This window comes from Squalius cephalus (genome assembly GCF_949319135.1).
Source record: "Squalius cephalus genome assembly, chromosome: 23".
Classification (NCBI taxonomy): Eukaryota; Metazoa; Chordata; class Actinopteri; order Cypriniformes; family Leuciscidae; genus Squalius; species Squalius cephalus.
In genome coordinates this window covers 11,894,427-11,912,079 of record NC_137144.1, presented here as the reverse complement: position 1 = coordinate 11,912,079, position 17,653 = coordinate 11,894,427, and the positions used below count along the sequence as shown (strand labels likewise).

The following is a 17,653-nucleotide window of genomic DNA, read 5'->3' as shown; positions in this document are numbered from 1 at the left end:
CTCACATGTAGTGTTCTTTTTATCATGGTTGCCAAATGTTGAATGCTTGGTTTGGGTTGCTGTGTTTTCAATTTCTATTTATCTGTTAAACTGTTAACACAGTCTAAATAGACTGTTGTGAGTGATTTGCAATCTTTAAAGCTGCAGTCCATAACTTTTTGGGGTTAAAAATTATCCAAAATAAATGTAGTACATAACCAGTCAGTGTTCAAAACTCTCTGCTTGCCTTAGCTCGATTCAAATAATGGTAATAATGGTACTAAAAGGTTCAAACGCCAATCACCAGTGCCAACTAGAGATTCACCCGTTGTAAAACGCAAAAGACTTCGGACTTCGGACTGGCTACAGAAAAAAAGATTGCAAAGACTGCAACTTCAGATATTATCCATGCGAAAACAAGGATAATATCTGAAGGGCATTAAATGTAGTCAAGCAATGCTGATGTTGTTAACATTAATAATTTGAGAACAAAGTATAATTTGCACGGTTTGACGTGATATGATATGCAATCGTTACATTTAATCAGCGCAATTTACTGCAATGCGTTTTTTTCCCTTAGCTGGTGAGAACCAAAGTGGATGTTACTTGTTCAGATGGCAGTGAAAATTCTTATATTGGTCATACTTCCAAAAAGTAGAATAAAGTTGATCATTCTGCGAATAAGTGCAATTGCAGATTTCGAACAGAGATGGCGACAAAGAGGAAATATTACAGACTGCAGCTTTAAATATCTGAGACTTTGTTTTATTGGATCAAGAGTTGATCATGCAGAGGCCTTGGACTTTCTGGCCTTAAGGAATGCATGGAATGTTCTCTCTCCACAGCCTTTGATGATCGAATGTCTAGTTTGTTTTATAATTCAATTCATTTAAATTTCATTGTTAAATGCATGTGCGCGAGTGCCATAGATCTATGTTTATGTAAAGCACAAAATAAAAAGGAAATAAAGTGAGTTTGTGTTTTTGTCAACATCATGTTGTTGAGATCCTGTATTGAAATCTTAATCCTTTGTTGCACTTTTGGCATTTTTGAATGAAATTTTTTATTTATTTTTTATTTTTTACTTTTGACACCTGGTGACTTTTGTGGCACTTGCTATGTGAAAACACACACAAAAAACTTCGACTTCGAAAAGGTTAAAATGACTGACGTAGAAATGAATGGGAAATAATAATAAAAAAAATGATCTACAATCTATAAATCAGCCATGATGCAGAAAACAGCACACCTTAATGGCGTTCATTGAAAAAAAAATAACAAATATTTGAATTATTGTATTTTAAAAATTTGGAAAAAAATGGATCATAATTTTGCATACATATTACTTAGTATCATAAAATTGCCTCAAAATACAAAATATTACATATAAAAAAAATATTTTGGAACAAAAATACATTTACTGAAAAAGGTCACTTTTGACCACGAGGAGTATGACCCCTAAATAAGGTGCACTAGAGGGTTAAAGGGACAGTGTGCTAAAAACATTTAAGGGATTCTAATTTGCATTCATGTAAAAAAAATTCCAATTCCTGCTTATTTTAGACTAGTTTGTTTCTCATAAGTCAGCAAAAATGGTTAAAAATGTCTTTATCCCACCCCGCCCTTTTCTTTTGCGCATTGTGTCTGTTTCTACCTCTTTTCTGTTCGCCTCTAATGTAGACCCACCCTCCCCTATTTACATACTTTCTCTCTGCTTCGACATGAACAATCATCTGCCACACCCTGCAAACCCGATGACTTCCTGAAGACTCGACACATTTAGGCTACAACATATCTAAATCACAGATCGTCCAATAATGTCTGTATTCTGAGAGTATTGAGTGTATTGGTGACATTTGAATCATAACAAAGCCTTTCTTAGTGTTGCATGTTCAACATTTGATGAATTTGACCTCAACATGACATAGCTCTGGGTGATGATGACGATAGCAGATATGTACCTCAGGGAAAATAGCAGGGTACAGAACGTTCACTGTTTACATCACACCACAACTGAGTGTCACAGACTGTTGTTTTGCTAGCGTTGACTGATGGCAGTTGAGCAGTGATGACATTTATCTTCCAATCAGAACTTAAAACTTGAAGAGATAAGTTGTGTCCCAATTGACTATGCACTAATACACTATGTACTCAATTCTGTGAAAAAAAAGTTATACTAACTGCAGCACCTTGTTGCATGATACAGTGTGACTGCAAAGGCATTATGAGGATTTGTCAATGTACATTTCCTTGTAATTTTTTTGATAATACATTGGTGGATCTAAATGATATATAGGTTGTGTTAGTTTAGACATTTTGGTTTTAGGCTGCTAACGCAAAAGTAGCATGCTAATATATGGATGTTACTATACTGCCCTCTACTGGTCGAATAGAATCCATAAACATTCTCTGCTGGGGTTTAGTGACCACCATGTATCACTTTAACAGCTCAGAACACTTTTTGCAATAGCCAAAGTTTAATTTATACAATGATGACAAACTAGATCAAGTTTAATGACTGAAAATCAAGTCCAGCCAAGTCACCTTTATTTTTGTTCAATACAGATTGTTTCAAAGCATTTGAGAATAGGCTATAACCCTGATAGCACACGTACATCGCGGAGATGTCAATTTGATGTGTGTTTTTACATCTGGAAGACATGTTTTTTAGAGTGTTTGCTGATCTGCAATTCGTCTATAGGACGTTTCCTGTCAGATGTCAAATAGACGTTTAGTAAATGTTTTTAAGATGTTTATGATTTAGAATGACATCTTAAAGACGTCTATCAGATGTTAGTAAACAGCAGATGCTTTCCATACGAAGTGATCTTTAACAGATCTAGTTTAATTTTTATTTTAAGTTTTATTTTTATTTTCAAGAAACAGATTTGGCATCTTTTCACATTCAATGATAGCTATTTTACAATATTAATATAGTTACAAAGTCAAAATTATATGTTGTAACTGACGGGAACTCTTTTCTCTCGTATGATAAGTAACCTCCCGCCTTAAAGCGGTGAGTTCCACATTAAAGTGCTGCAGCCCCTGTCGGTTTATCTCACTGATGGTGCCAGCACTGTGGATGTCATAATCTGCCTTTACTCACATTGTTCATTCACCAAAGTGTCTATAGCACTGATTTGGCTGCTGTTTTTGCAGCGAGTGTATGGTTAAATCAAGGACGATGGCCAGTCCGCCGTCTTATTACTTTGCGATGTGTTTGCAGCAGTCTAATGCTTGCACTTATGGCAGATATGTCATGAGCTTATAAGTCTTCCGTTGCATGAAGCACTTTTAGCTAAGGTCAGCGGAGGAGCCGCCTCAAGTTTGTGCGCTCGAATGCCATTGACAGGTGAATCCTCGCCTGCGATATTTCATAGGGTTTCATTCTTCTCAGAGAAAAAGTGTTTCCCCACAGCATCAGCTACTGCCGCATTGTCTCGTTCCCTCCTCTCAGGGAACCAAGGTTAGGTTAGGTACGTTTGTTTTATGAATAATATACTGTTTTTCGCCTACTGTATAGTAGGGAAGTAGGCATATTCAGACGTAGGTGTGTTATAAACTATAGAACCAATTCTTAATGCGCATGTGAACGCCTCAGCGTTTATCACAGGTTCGCGTTTAAAGTCTGTGTAGAGGGAATGGTGTCGTCTTAGCGGCCCCTAATTTAATAACAAATGATCGTTGCGATGGAAGCGAATCAATCAAAACTAACTTTAGCTGGAAAATAACTTTATTAAATAACCGCTATAAAGCCAAAACAATCTCTGTTACCATAAATTATACGTGTATCTCTGTAAAGCTGCTTTGAAACAATCTACATTGTTAAAGGCGCTATATAAATGAAGATGACTTGACTTGACTTGACTAATGAATTCAAAACCAAATAAAACATGGACCCCAGATTTTTATTAAAACATATACACAGCACAACCAACATCCCTATGACTATACATGAAATGTTATTAAACATTTTTCATAAAAACATTAAGTGTGCATGCAAAACTGTACAGGTGTAGATTAAAAAACTTTAAAAAAAAACAGTAACATGAAATCATTGAGGGGAAAGTGACTTAAAAGTGCAAAAAGGAACAGGAGTGTGTGTCTCATATATCGTCCTCGGAGACCAGGCAGTAAAAGTCTGTGCGGGCGGCGTAGTTCCTCGAGCCGAGGTCAGATACATCTATCTCGGGGGGTTTGGGTTCATTCGTCTCACCTGGACCTGCAGGAAGCACTGGAGCTTTGGAGGGAAGGGTTTTGTAGATGGGCAAACGCAAACCTGTGAGGTAAACACATTGTATATGTACAATAAAATGTTGTAACCCTTTATAATGTAAATCCTGTAAAGCCTGACACATGAAATTATCTATTTTAGTAATGGAACCTAATTTATTTTTATTGAATCTTTAGACAATACATGATGTTTAAAGGGACAGTTCACCCAAAAATTTAAATTATCCCATAATTTACTCATCTTCAAGCCATCATAGGTGTATATGACTTTCTTCTAACAGCCAAATGGAGTTGTATTAAAAAAATATCCTGGCTCTTCAAAGCTTCATAATGGCAATGAATAGTAACTGAGATTCTGAATCCCCAAAAAAAGGCATCCATCCAACATAAAAGTAATCCATACGGCTTCATGGGGATTAATAAAGACCTTCTGAAGTGAAGCGAAGCAATGCGGTTATAAATATGGATATTTTTCTTACAAACGTATCGCTTCGCTTGGCTTCAGAAGGCCTTTGTTAACACCCTGGAGCTATGGGTTATGGATTACACTTTGGATTACTTTTATGATGGATGGATGCACTTTTTTGCGGTTCAGAATCCAAGTTACCATTCACCCCCATTATAAAGCTTTGAAGAGCCAGGATATTTTTTTATATAACTCTGATTGTGTTTGGCTAAAAGAAGAAAGTCATATCCACCTAGTATGGCTTGAGGGTCAGAAAATTATGGGATATATTTTTTTTTCCAGTGAACTAACCCTTTAAATGCTTAGTTTTATGATCAAAGCTCTGTAGTTTTTATTGTGGAGGGGAAACATATAATGCAATGCAATACAATAATGATCGCGAGATGAACAAATAAACGCTCCTCAAAAGCCTGATTTACTTCATAAAAATCATTAAAATAGAATTAAAACAGTATAAACTATTAATCAGACGACAGAAGACATGTAGTAGATTGTGTAAAACAAATTTGTTGATAATTAGACCTTAGAAATTCGCATCAAATATAATGCAGTAAGCTTTCTTTATAAGGTTAAAAACTGTATGGCAAAGTAAAGCTTGTCTTAAATGGAGAGTTCAATCACAAATAATTTGAAGAAACGTTCTTCAAACATTCTTCAAATTATCACAGAACTATGCCTTTAAAGGAAGCCTAATCCAGCACTAACCCAGATCATATATCATTGTTGTAATGACACTCAAAGAAGATAAACTCTTTTGGTTCAAGAAGCACGTTTCGTACCCAGGTCTCCTGCGGGATCTGGGTCCGGTCTGCAGTCCAGGTAATCAGGCTGCTGCGTGAGCATCGGATCTTTATCACCTTGCAACAAAATCTGCGGATCGCCTGCCGATTCCCTGTGAAACGTCATCTTACGTGGCATTGCCAATGCAAGCTCCTTCCAGAACCCTGAAGAAGGGGTCTGTGAGAAAGGAAAGAGTATGATTAGGTTTTACCCTAAATCTCAGAGATTTATTGAGCAGTGTGAGGGTCTCACCATGGAGTGTGCGCCCCAGGTGATTTTTGTGATTCGAGGGTGGTGTTGTCTCAACTGTTGACTGATGTCCTGGCTTATTTGCTTCTGCTGCGACTGAAATGTGATGAAAATGGGCTTCCTCGACAGCTCCATCAGATGCCACAGACCCTGTCTGAACATTAAAGCAGAATTTTAGGACGCAGCTTAGGGCTTATATACACAGGGAAAACTAGATTAACAAGACACAGATGCAAATAATCAGACTACAAAACAGGAAACTAACTCAAACTAAACATATAAATCCAAACAAGTAACATGACACCTAAAGTTGGTGGTGCACCACTCCTGCTCCAGGTAAGCCTGAGAAAGCACCACAATCAGCCGTCGACAGCGGCTAATGTTCATCAGCAGCTCTGCAGACGGCTCTGAGGAAATAAGACACCATACAAATGTTGTGCTTTAAATTGTGTATTTTCCTAGACTATCAATAGACCTAAGTCAAAGATGAGACCATATTTAATTTGATACAAACAAAACCGGTGCTGTCTGTTAAATATGTCATTATTATTATTTTAAAATAGGTAATAAATATGTTTTATTTAACATAAATAGTATTCCTGTAACTCAAACAGTAGAGCATGGCACTAGAAACACCTAAGTCATGGGTTCGATTCCCTGGGAATGCAACTAATAAAATGTGAATGCAGAAAAAAAACTTAAATGGAGTGTAAGTTACTTTGTCTGCCAAATCCATAAATTAATTAAAGGGGTCATGAACTGAGAAATCAAAATTTCCTTGAGCTTTTGACACATGTGACCCTTGACCACAAAACCAGTCACATGTGTACATTTTTTAATACATAAAAAAGCTGAATACATAAGCTTTCTATTGATGTATGGTTTGTTAGGATAGGACAATATTTGGCCGAGATACAACTATTTGAAAATCTGGAATCTGAGGGTACAAAGAAATCGCAACATTGAGAAAATCGCCTTTAAAGTTGTCCATTTATGTTCGCGATTGTGCTGCATCCACTCACAAAAATAAATTTCTTATATATTTACGGCAGGAAATGTACAAAATATCTTCATGGAACATGATCTTTACTTAATATCCTACTGATTTTTGGAATAAAAGTAAAATCGATAATTTTGACCCATGCAATGTATTGTTGGCTATTGCCACAAATATACATGTGAGACTTGTGATTGGTTTTGTGGTCAAGGGTCACATATAAGAGGTTATCATACAATAAGAATATTCTGTAAGTTTCAGAACTCAGTTTCCTTGTTAGTCCAAAAATGTGGTTATTTATTTTCAACAATGTGAATGTCTCAGTTGAGCATAATTTATTTTGTATACAGTACATTTCACTGTGGATTTTTTGATAAATCAGTCACAATTTCGGCGCAGGCTTTGCAAACAGACTTTTACGATATAGACTTGACAGTAATGCGACAACATGTAAGTAACTGTGTTAATTTTAAATGCCTAATATGATCTGTGACCAGTGATTTCTGATATGTAATGATTCATGTACAGTCAGATGTTCTTTGTCTATGCGTCAGTAAATCAAACCAGTGACTAAACGGTCAACTTCATATTGTTTCTCTTAGTAGGATGAAAATAATCTGTTATTTAAACTGTGATTAAATTATATATAGAAAGCAATCAAAGAACACTCCCTTTACAATCGCTGGAGCTATCAATCAACAGCGCAAGTTTATTTGGACTCTCGCCAAAACTCCGGTTATAATCAACGAATATCTTTTTTTCCATCATGTTTGCACTGTTAGTTATGATGAAAGCATTCTTGAGAGTGCAGAAATCGTTTTGCAGGGATGAGATCACTGCATTCATGCGCTCAACATGTCTGTGATCAGCTACAATGATCATCATACTGAAGACTGGAGTAATGATTTAACTTATGCCCAAATAAATCTGAATATAGTTGTTTTTAAGATTTACCGGCTCCAGGAAGGATGTTTGTGTCGTTGAGTAGAAGTTTATGACTGTACTTGTTCTCCAAATGAGGCTTCAGGATAAAATTGACAAACTTCCTGTCATTCTCATTGTTGATATATGAGATGTAGGCGTCATACATTTTGCCATCTGAGAAACAGCAAAAACATCTTTATGAAATGATAATGCAATGTTATGAAAGATTATAAAAGGCTTTAATGAACAGAATGCATACTTACCATTAAGCTCATACTCTCCAGAAATATTCTTATACCACAGTTTAAAGTTGAGTCGACACTTGGTATAGACCACCGCTGCAAGAGCGAGTACAACCAACAGGACCACCGACGCAACCACTGCTCCGCTGTGACTTGGGGATTCTGGGATACAAAATGGGATCAAAATTATTATCAACCATATACACAGAAATGCAGAGAAGAACTTTATATTATAATGTTTATGGAATTTGTAAATTCTTACAAATGTGTCACATGTAAATTCTTACATTGTGGATAATAACAAATATGACAATAAGTATAATCTGGAGGTAATATTAAAAGACTGAAATAAGGCATTTTTTTCTTACTGTATTCTTTTACGTTGAATTGCGCTGTGCTGTTCCTCACCACGCAGAAATACACCCCAAAATCAGCCCGATCTCTCAGAGTCAGTGTTAGATCACTGCTCTTAATGACGTGACCCTCATCTGTGACCCTGCCAAGTGTTTGGATAGTCATGAAACTCTAGATGGCACAAGCTGATAGGTCTTTTACATGCAATCTGCAAGCAATCACACCATTACCACATGGTACAAGCTGAAGCCTCTGCTGGTCCTGCAGCCAATGAGATTGCTGGCATTTAAATAGTCTGGTTCAGTGTTTTCTGTAGGCTAGTCCAGCCGCGCACTGTCAGATTTCCTCTGAACCCTTCCACCTCCCCCAGCTGCACCTGCCTAGATCTGCTACATGATTTATGTATGTCTATTCCAACGCATTCTCATCCTAGGGCGTCATATACTGACGCTTTTGACATTTCGTCTACATCGAACGCACATGGCACCCTTTAGCGTCAATATGAGACGCAGATAGCTTTGTTCGGTTATGGGTAGGTTTAGGTCTGGGGTAGGGTTAGGGTTAGACCGCTAGGAGGCGCCTTCTGGCCCATATCTATCTGTGTCTCATATTGATGCTAAAGAGTGCCATGTGCGTTCGATGTAGACGAAATGTCAAAAGCGTCAGTATATGACGCCTTGGGATGAGAACGGGCTGTCTATTCATGCAGCAGCGTAGCAGATCTAATCCGCCAATACCAAATACTTTAACATTGCCATATTCATTAACATGCTAAAACTACTCCTTCATGATTGAGTTGTCATGATTGAAATATACTGTGTGTATACTGTATATATATATATATATATATATATATTGTGTAAATAAACTGTTATTAAGTTGAATTATTCCTATTACAATGATGAAATGTGGCATATACAAAATAGCACGCTGTGAGGCATAACATGCATTATACCACATTCAATACACTCAACTTCAAGGGTTAGGTGGATCGGTGTGCTTTTTGGGGCTTCAGTTACTATTCACTCCCATTATAAAGCTTGGAAGAGCCTGGATAGTTTTTAATATAACTCTGATTGTGTTTGGCTGAAAGAAGAAAGTCATATACACCTAGGATTGCTTAAGGGTAAGTAAATTATGGGATAATTTTCATTTTTGGGTGAACTAACCCTATAAATGAACCATAAATCACCTCAGCATAGTCTAAATGTGTAACATCTCCTTCTTAACTGATTATTTAATTGAATGATGAAAAGTAGACAGTTTTACGGACAATTTGGTTAAAAAATCCAATTAAAATGAAAAAATAATAATAATTCAGAAACATATCTGACTGGCATTTACTGAAATAAGTACAATGTAAAAAGGTTGTGCAAAAACAACTGACTGAAATGTTTTTTTTAAACTTTCACATTATTTAAAAAAAATAGTATGCACTAAAGAAGAGTATATAGTGTATACTACACATCATGCAGTACGCTAGTATTTAGAACACAGTCAAAGAGATAAATTTCATTATAAAGTATCTAAATTTCTTTAATATATTTTCAGTTTAATGGGCCACATTACAATATTTAAATTTGAATAACTGATACACTACATGTCCCCAGTGCTGGGCATAATATTGCATCATATACCCACCAGTTTTGTATATTTTGAGGGTAGATGGTGAGGTTGGTAAGCGGTGTGCCGTCTTTCATCCACTCCAGGTGGTCTTTACAGTCTGAACCTGTGCGGTTCAAACCCATGGAGGCTTTGCATTGGAGGACCACGCTGTGGCCAAGCGTCCCAGATACCGACTGAGTTTGATCATGCTTGAAGTCTGGAACGCTGCTACAAAGCGGATCTTTGTTTTGAGAGAGAAAAATTCGAAATATGTGAGCATCAGTGTGTTAAGGGCCATTCATACCAAGATATCTATAATGATAACAATATTTGTATCCACACCAACGCACGATACCAATCTGTTTATTTATTGTAGCATGCTCTGCCCGCATTCAAAGCAGAAAGGATTCTGATTGGCTGTCAATGTTTTAATTGTTTATCAGCTAGAAAAAAAAAAAAAAAAACGTTGCGAAAGAGATTCCAATGATATCATTCTTCTGTGCCATTATCGTTATAGTTGTGGTGTGGATTGTGCTATTATTTTAAATAATTTTTGTATATCTTTATCGTTATCGGTAATAGTTATTTTCCTTAGTGTGAACGGGCCTTTACGATGTATAAAATGTGACTTTTTATAAGTTGCGTCACAACTAAACTGCCAGATTCTTAATCCAGTTAGAGCTTTGTGGAATGAGCACACCTGAAAGGCGCTCAGCTAAAAACAATGACTTCTTTATTAGCGTAACCTAGCTTGAGTCTTATGGAGGATATCTAATCTCAAGAGAGATGAGTGAAACTCTATTCTGATGCACAGGTGAGGCTGTTTCTCATCAGCACTGCTTCATATTCCCATGTTTGAGCAAAATATTCTTCATCTGCCCTCATGGATATGGTATTTTATGCAAAAAAAAAAAAAAAAAAAATGGAAATGGATTCATTAAAAATTTATTTAATGGGCCTTCATTATGAAGATTCATTTGAAAGCTCAGTTGGTGATGGATCCATTAAGGACACTGATGTTTAATAGAAATCACTGCCTACATAAATATTGTACATGTACTGTAGATTTCCGGGGAAATGGTTGGAAAACTCCAACGTAGGCAGAGTTTGGGAGAAGGTCCATAAATCCTTCAACCAACAAACTTTGGACATGCTGTGGTGGTCAGAAGGTCATTTGGTTTGACCTTTAGGAAACACTTTATCTGAAGTCCACTATACACATAATCTCAGGACTCGAGGTAAGACAGTTGTTAATTTGTTTCTATGTGACGTGATGGAAAAACCTTTTCAAGAAATGCCTGTACATATTTTTTTTTTCCTACTATGGAAGTCAATGGCTACCGTCAACTGTCTGGTTACCAACACTCTTTAAAATATCTTCTTTTGTGTTCAACAGAATAAAGAAACTCGTACAGGTTTGGAACAACTTGAAAGTGAGTAAATGAAGACAGAATTTTCATTTTTGGGTGAACTGTCCCTTTAAGTCCTCAAAGTAATGGGGATTTCAAATATATCGGTACCATATCAGATTTTTGATTTTTTCTTTTAATTTATCAGTCAATATCAGGCATGTAGTTGTACATTTTTAGAAAACCTTTCCCATCATCTACTGATTAAAGTTCATTTTTAAAAACACTGATAATTTAACACTGAATTTAACTCATTGTGAAATCTTTCGCCTTCACACGAAAATCATAATTACATGGATCCCTATTGAAATGATTGGCCAAACAACAATAAATGTGACCGCACCTTTAAATGTATCTTTAGCAAATCTCAAAATGAATAACAATTTTTTCATTCTGTAAGTTATAATGTTGTGATGAATTTAGTTTTTAGTGTTTTTTGTCGCCCATTTATTGGTTATAAGATGAAAATAACACTGACTTATATCAGTCGGCTACAATTTTATTATTGTTGCATCCCTATTAAGTATACACTAGGTTTAGTAGGTTAAGTGTGTAGAATGGGACTAGCTCTTGCAATGTGCAAACCCAGCGTTTGTGTACTTGAGTTTTAGGCCTTAGTGCCAATCGCTCTGTTAAACAATCTAATAAAATATTAAATCAGCTGTTCATCCATTGGAAATTTGTTACATTCAACAGTTCATATATTTGATATGCAGCTAGATATGAAGTAAACAAATATGAAAATAAGAGTGTAGAACAAAATTTGTGTATTCAAATCAGGTAGGAATAACTAGTTCCTATAACTCAACTGGTAGAGCTCGGAGCTTTACATGTCAAAGATTCAATTCCAAGGCAATTCATATAGTAATACGGTTACCTATCTATAATATACTGTAAGTATAGCTTTAGACAAAAATATGAAGTAAACTAATACATGTAAATACTAATGATTCAGAGTTAGGGAGGAAATAGTGGCAGAGGGGGGAAACAACAATGTTATAAGAGCAAATATTGACTGTTCCAGAACATTCTCTTGTTCCAGAACAAATTTACACTGGATTGCTCTTTTTATGGCCACTTTTTCCCGTGCAGGTTAATCATAAGATGGTCATTTGAGGTGCTTTACATACACACACACACACACCAAAAAGTCAACATGCTGTATGCTCGTATAGGCGTAAGAGTGATTTGTGTATCATATTGACAACAGGTTTGACAAAAGCATGATGCTGTTTGAATGCACTCAATAGGACTTCACAATCTAAAAAACCTGTTATAACAGGTTCATTATTCATTACTTTCAGGCTGAGTACTAATGCCTTTGGATATAAGAATTGATCTGTCAATATTGAATAGTCACTATTAAGATCTGTGTAATATTTAAGTGAGATTATTGTTCTGAACTGCAGCCAGTAACTTCATTCAATCATTAAACAGGAGCAGCTGTGTTAAAGGTACAAAGTTCACTTTACAGGTTTATTCTGGTAGACGAACAAGGCGCTGAATAATTGTACAGCATGAACATTATTAACCGGAAAAACAACTGAAACGTATACAGGGTCATCAGGACATCATCATATTTTTGTTGTATAAACAAATGAAAGCAAAAATACAACAGTGATATAAAGGTTGACAAGTATTTTCATGTCAGGGCAAGTTGTCATGTGTTTTAAATGGAATAGCCTACATTTACATAGGCTAATTGATTAGTTGCAATATTTGCAAGTCAAATGTTGTTGTTTTTTTTGTTACATTTTTGCACTTTTGTATTTTTACTATTTCAGGATCCCCCCCCCCACACACACACGCACGCACGCACAACTGTATTACTACAAAAGCCTTAATAGGTTGTTTGATGGCAGATTCCAATGTGAAAACTTGCATACCCACAAGAAAATCAATGTGTAAATTGAACCTTTTTACAGGGGCAATAGCAGTAAAAATACAAATATAGGCTAAATGTGCAGAAAAAAACTGTAAGGTTTATCTATACAGAAATTGAAAAACACAATCAAAAACTGTTAACAATTAGTCACAAGCTCCCATAGGCTATATAATATCCATTAGATAGATAGATAGATAGATAGATAGATAGATAGATAGATAGATAGATAGATAGATAGATAGATAGATAGATAGATAGATAGATAGATAGATAGATAGATAGATAGATAGATAGATAGATAGATTTAAATGAAGTCTTACCCGCAGACTGAGTAAACGCGAGACATGTCAGATACAGAATGAAATGGCAACGCCACATCGCAGTCCTCTGATAAATCCTTTCATGAAAGAGTGTACTTGTAAAATAGTTTGTCATGAAGTTGATTAACGCACTTTAACCGTGAAACAGAGACTGTAGATGTTGCCAGCAGTGCGTGTCATATAAACGCGGAAGGTGCGCAGCGGTTACACGGAGTCTGTCGCCAGAATCACTGTGGGGAAAACAGGGTCACGTGATCATGTTCACCTGAGCGTCTCTTTGAACAGGTAAACGGGATAGTTATAAGACGCGGGCGACGGGGTGCAATGAAATGGAACCGAACGCAAAATACAAGAGTCTCGAGATGCGTTTTTAAAGGTTTAACTATTGGCAGCGGCTATTTGCACTAGGCTAAGTGTAATAGTATTTAGATGCTATAGGCTACTTATAAATAATGGCAGATGGGCTACTATTTGCACCTCATTGTTGTTGTACATTCAACGGTATGCAATAATAACATAGAGTAAATTGTTATATTTATTCAAATTTTTAAATGGATGCAGCCTTATTGGAACAATAAAAGCTCTCCCTACCCCTAACCCAACCGATAAACACTTTATAATTAAACACACGATAGACACTTTATTTCCACTTTTAGAATATTTTCTTCATTTTTATTGAAAGTAAATAAATGCCTTTCCGATCTGTTATGTGATGGAAATTAGAGCGTGTTCGGCAAAAGGCCAATTCTATGTGTTTTTTTTTGTGTGTGTGTGTGTTTTTTACCCAAATGTTGTTCTTTTTTAGCCCAGATAAGCGCTCTAGATTGTAATTTAAATGGATCGGTATTTTTCATAAGTTTCAGGCCAAATCACGTTTTAAATCTTAAAGTGCCCCTATTAGGCTATGTTTTTTCAAATATATTACATTTCATGCAGTGTGTAATATAGCTGTTTGTGAATGTAAATGTTCTGCAAAGTTGTGAAGTCGAAAGTGCACGATAAATAAAGTTATTGTCTCCCAAAAGAAATAAATGACGCTGAGCATATATGAGTCGTTTTTGTTTCGAATTCCTACTGCTTTACGGCCCTTACGTCACTAGTAGATAAATTTGCATAATGCCTGCCTATGTTGTATGTTGCAGAGCCGGTACGTTGGCCGCCTGCAAACAACTTGACACTCCCACAAATACATAATTTTACTGACTGCTTAGTTCAATGCAGGATTTGCAAATGTTTGCTCTTGAAAGATGGGTCAGTACTAGAGGGCTGCATTGGGATTGAGTCCCGCCGGGTCCGTGGGACCCAACGCAAATCTCGCGGGAGCGGGCGGTTTGAACTTTGCTTCGGCTATCTGAAATGGGCAGCTAAAAAAAACATTGCGGGATCGGGAGGTAGCCTAGCGACATGATGGAGATGTCAATAATGGCACTTTTCCACTAGCCTACACAGTACCAGCTCGCCTCGGCTCGGATCGACTCGACTCGCCTCGCCTTTGTTTGGTTTTCCACTGAGTAAAAGTTGTAACTGTATCTGCTTCCAGGTACTAAAATGTGACGTGAAAACACGGCAGACTGCTGATCAGAGAGAATCATCACTATTCACTGCGTCATCATTGCACGCGCCAGACGGAGTATCCTGAATAAAAACAGCAAAAACAAAAACAAAACCATCCAAAAACAGCATACACTTGATTTCCTCCATTATCCTGTGTGTATGTGTCCAGTAGGCTATGCCGGCCAGGGAAACGAAACAAACAACCCCATGAATCTCTTCAATAATAGCAATACAAATACATGTTTTTTCCTGCGGGACGGGAGAAGACACAAAATCAATGCATCTCTATTATTGTGCGGGAATAAATTCTCAGAGTTTTGCGGGTGCGGGCGGGAGTGGACATACATTGGGCCCTACCTAACACCCAGTGAAATCCTACATACAATCTACATGGTCAATTGACAAGGGGCCAACATGGAACCCATGGACAATCCCACTTATAACCCATATTTAAAGCCCATGTAGTCCCCATGTAGTACCCACATAACACTTAAAGCTGGGACCGAAACGGGTCTTGTGCATGTTGCCCAGTTGGGGCCCACCTAGTGGCAAGTGCAATCATGCATAAAATCCATGTGGGCTGTTGGCGTGGGGCCATAAAGAAACCCGCGGACAATCCTATATAAGGCCCATTTTTCCAGCCCATTTTTCCAGCCCATTTAATACCCATATGGGCCCCACATACTAATGTTGGCTGGGTATTGCGGGAGCGGGCGGGAGTGTAACACATACGTTGCGGGAGCGGACGGTAATGGTCAGAAATTCGGCGGGCGCGGGCGGGAGCGGGATGAAGAAAACAGTCCCGTGCAGGGCTCTAGTCAATTGTCAATGCTGATGGTGAGGAATTACAGTTGTTACATCTCATAATGTACCTCAAACTGAGTAGCGTTTTATTGAGAAACGTCCTGCTCGAGTTGTCCTTGGGATGGAGGTTCGGGTTGAATATACTAGCCTAGCTCTTCCAATGTTTCAATATCGGACTCACATATGGACCGATATGGTAAAATCAACATCATCGTTACTTTTATTTACAGTGTGTACAATCGCTGAGTTTTAGGAAGCCTTCAGACAGAGCTGACGTTCAGTTATGATAGTGACATGTAGCTTTCCACGTGCGCTGTAAGAGGTAGACCAATCACAACAGACTGGGCCGAGACCGATTCATCCGACGAGTCAGATTAGATCTTCGTTTAGCAGTCACACTCAGGGCCTTCCCGGTCAGAAGTGACCAGACACCTAAAAATGAAACTTCCTCCATCCCAGTAAAAACCAATGCAATTTATTTTTGTTCTATAATATTTATTCTTTTTAATTTAGTATTTTGAGACAATTTGATTAATATTTATGCAATATTTATAGTCCATTTTTTGCCATTGAAAATAATGTTTTTTTATTTTTTTATTATTATTATTTATTTTTTTCTATGCGGTATTTTCGGGTTAAAATAGAGACTAGGCTTTCAGAAAAAAAAAAAAAAAATCAATTTATTAAACATAAAATTAAATAAATCATGTTATTGCATGGGTTTACCACTAGATGCCTGTAATAGCTCTAAATGGAGATGCTTGTGAATTCTAGTTGTTTTTGGACCAAATTACTTACTTTTAAGATGTGGATTGAATGTATTTTTTTAGAAATTCTCAAATAATACTTTTTGCCAAGGTTTATAACATTTTATTAATTATTATTTTAATAATTTTGATAATTATTATATTAATTATATATATATACAGTACCAGTCAAAAGTTTGGAAACACTACTATTTTTAATGCTTTTGAAAGAAGTCTCTTATGCTCATCAAGCCTGCAGTTAAAAAAAAAAAAAAACAAAAAAAAAAAAAAAAACACTAATATTATGAAATATTATTACAATTTAAAATAATGGTTCTCTTTTTTAATATACTTTAAAATGTAATTTATTTTTGTGATGCAAAGCTGAAGTTTCATCAGCAAGTACTCCAGTCTTTGGTGTCTTTGGTAATACTTTTTTCAGGATTCATTGATGAGTAAAACGTTAAAAGCATTTATTCATAAAAACAGCATTTATTCAAAATAAAAACATTTCTAACAATATAAATCGTTACCATCACCTTTTATCAATTTAACGCATTCTTGTTGAATTAAAGTACTAATTTCTTTTTTTTAAAAAAGTTATTGTTCCCAAACTTTTGAACGGTAGTGTATATTGTTACAAAAGATTTCTATTCTAAATAAATACAGTTCTTTTTAACTTTTTATTCATCAAATAATCCTGAAAAAAGTATCTCAGGTTATAAAAAAATATTAAGCAGCACAACTGTTTCCAACATTGATCATAAATCAGCATATTAGAATGATTTCTGAAGGATCATAAGACACCAAAGACTGGAGTACTTGCTGATGAAAATTCAGCTTTGCATCACAAAAATAAATTACATTTTAAAGTATATTAAAAAGAGAACCATTATTTTAAATTGTAATAATATTTCATAATATTACTGTTTTTTTTTTTTTTTTTTTTTTTTTTTTTTTTAACTGCAGGCTTGATGAGCATAAGAGACTTCTTTCAAAAGCATTAAAAATAGTAGTGTTTCCAAACTTTTGACTGGTACTGTATATTAATTATAATTATTAATTATGTTATGTTTTTCACTCTTGATGTTTTAGAGTTTCACCCC

At 36.1% G+C, this 17,653-nt stretch overlaps 1 protein-coding gene across 1 annotated transcript; it reads right to left on the bottom strand.

Annotated features, from left to right (window-relative positions):
- Positions 1-2,855: 2,855 nt before the first annotated feature.
- Positions 2,856-13,677, bottom strand: sigirr (single immunoglobulin and toll-interleukin 1 receptor (TIR) domain). The gene is made up of 9 exons (XM_079859660.1): positions 13,444-13,677; positions 9,866-10,070; positions 8,239-8,366; positions 7,892-8,032; positions 7,659-7,802; positions 6,012-6,114; positions 5,711-5,861; positions 5,458-5,635; positions 2,856-4,258 (listed from the first exon to the last, which is right to left on the bottom strand). Exons 1-9 carry the CDS (start codon positions 13,556-13,558, stop codon positions 4,086-4,088), a joined length of 1,338 nt encoding a protein of 445 aa, XP_079715786.1. The 5' UTR covers positions 13,559-13,677; the 3' UTR covers positions 2,856-4,085.
- Positions 13,678-17,653: the final 3,976 nt, after the last annotated feature.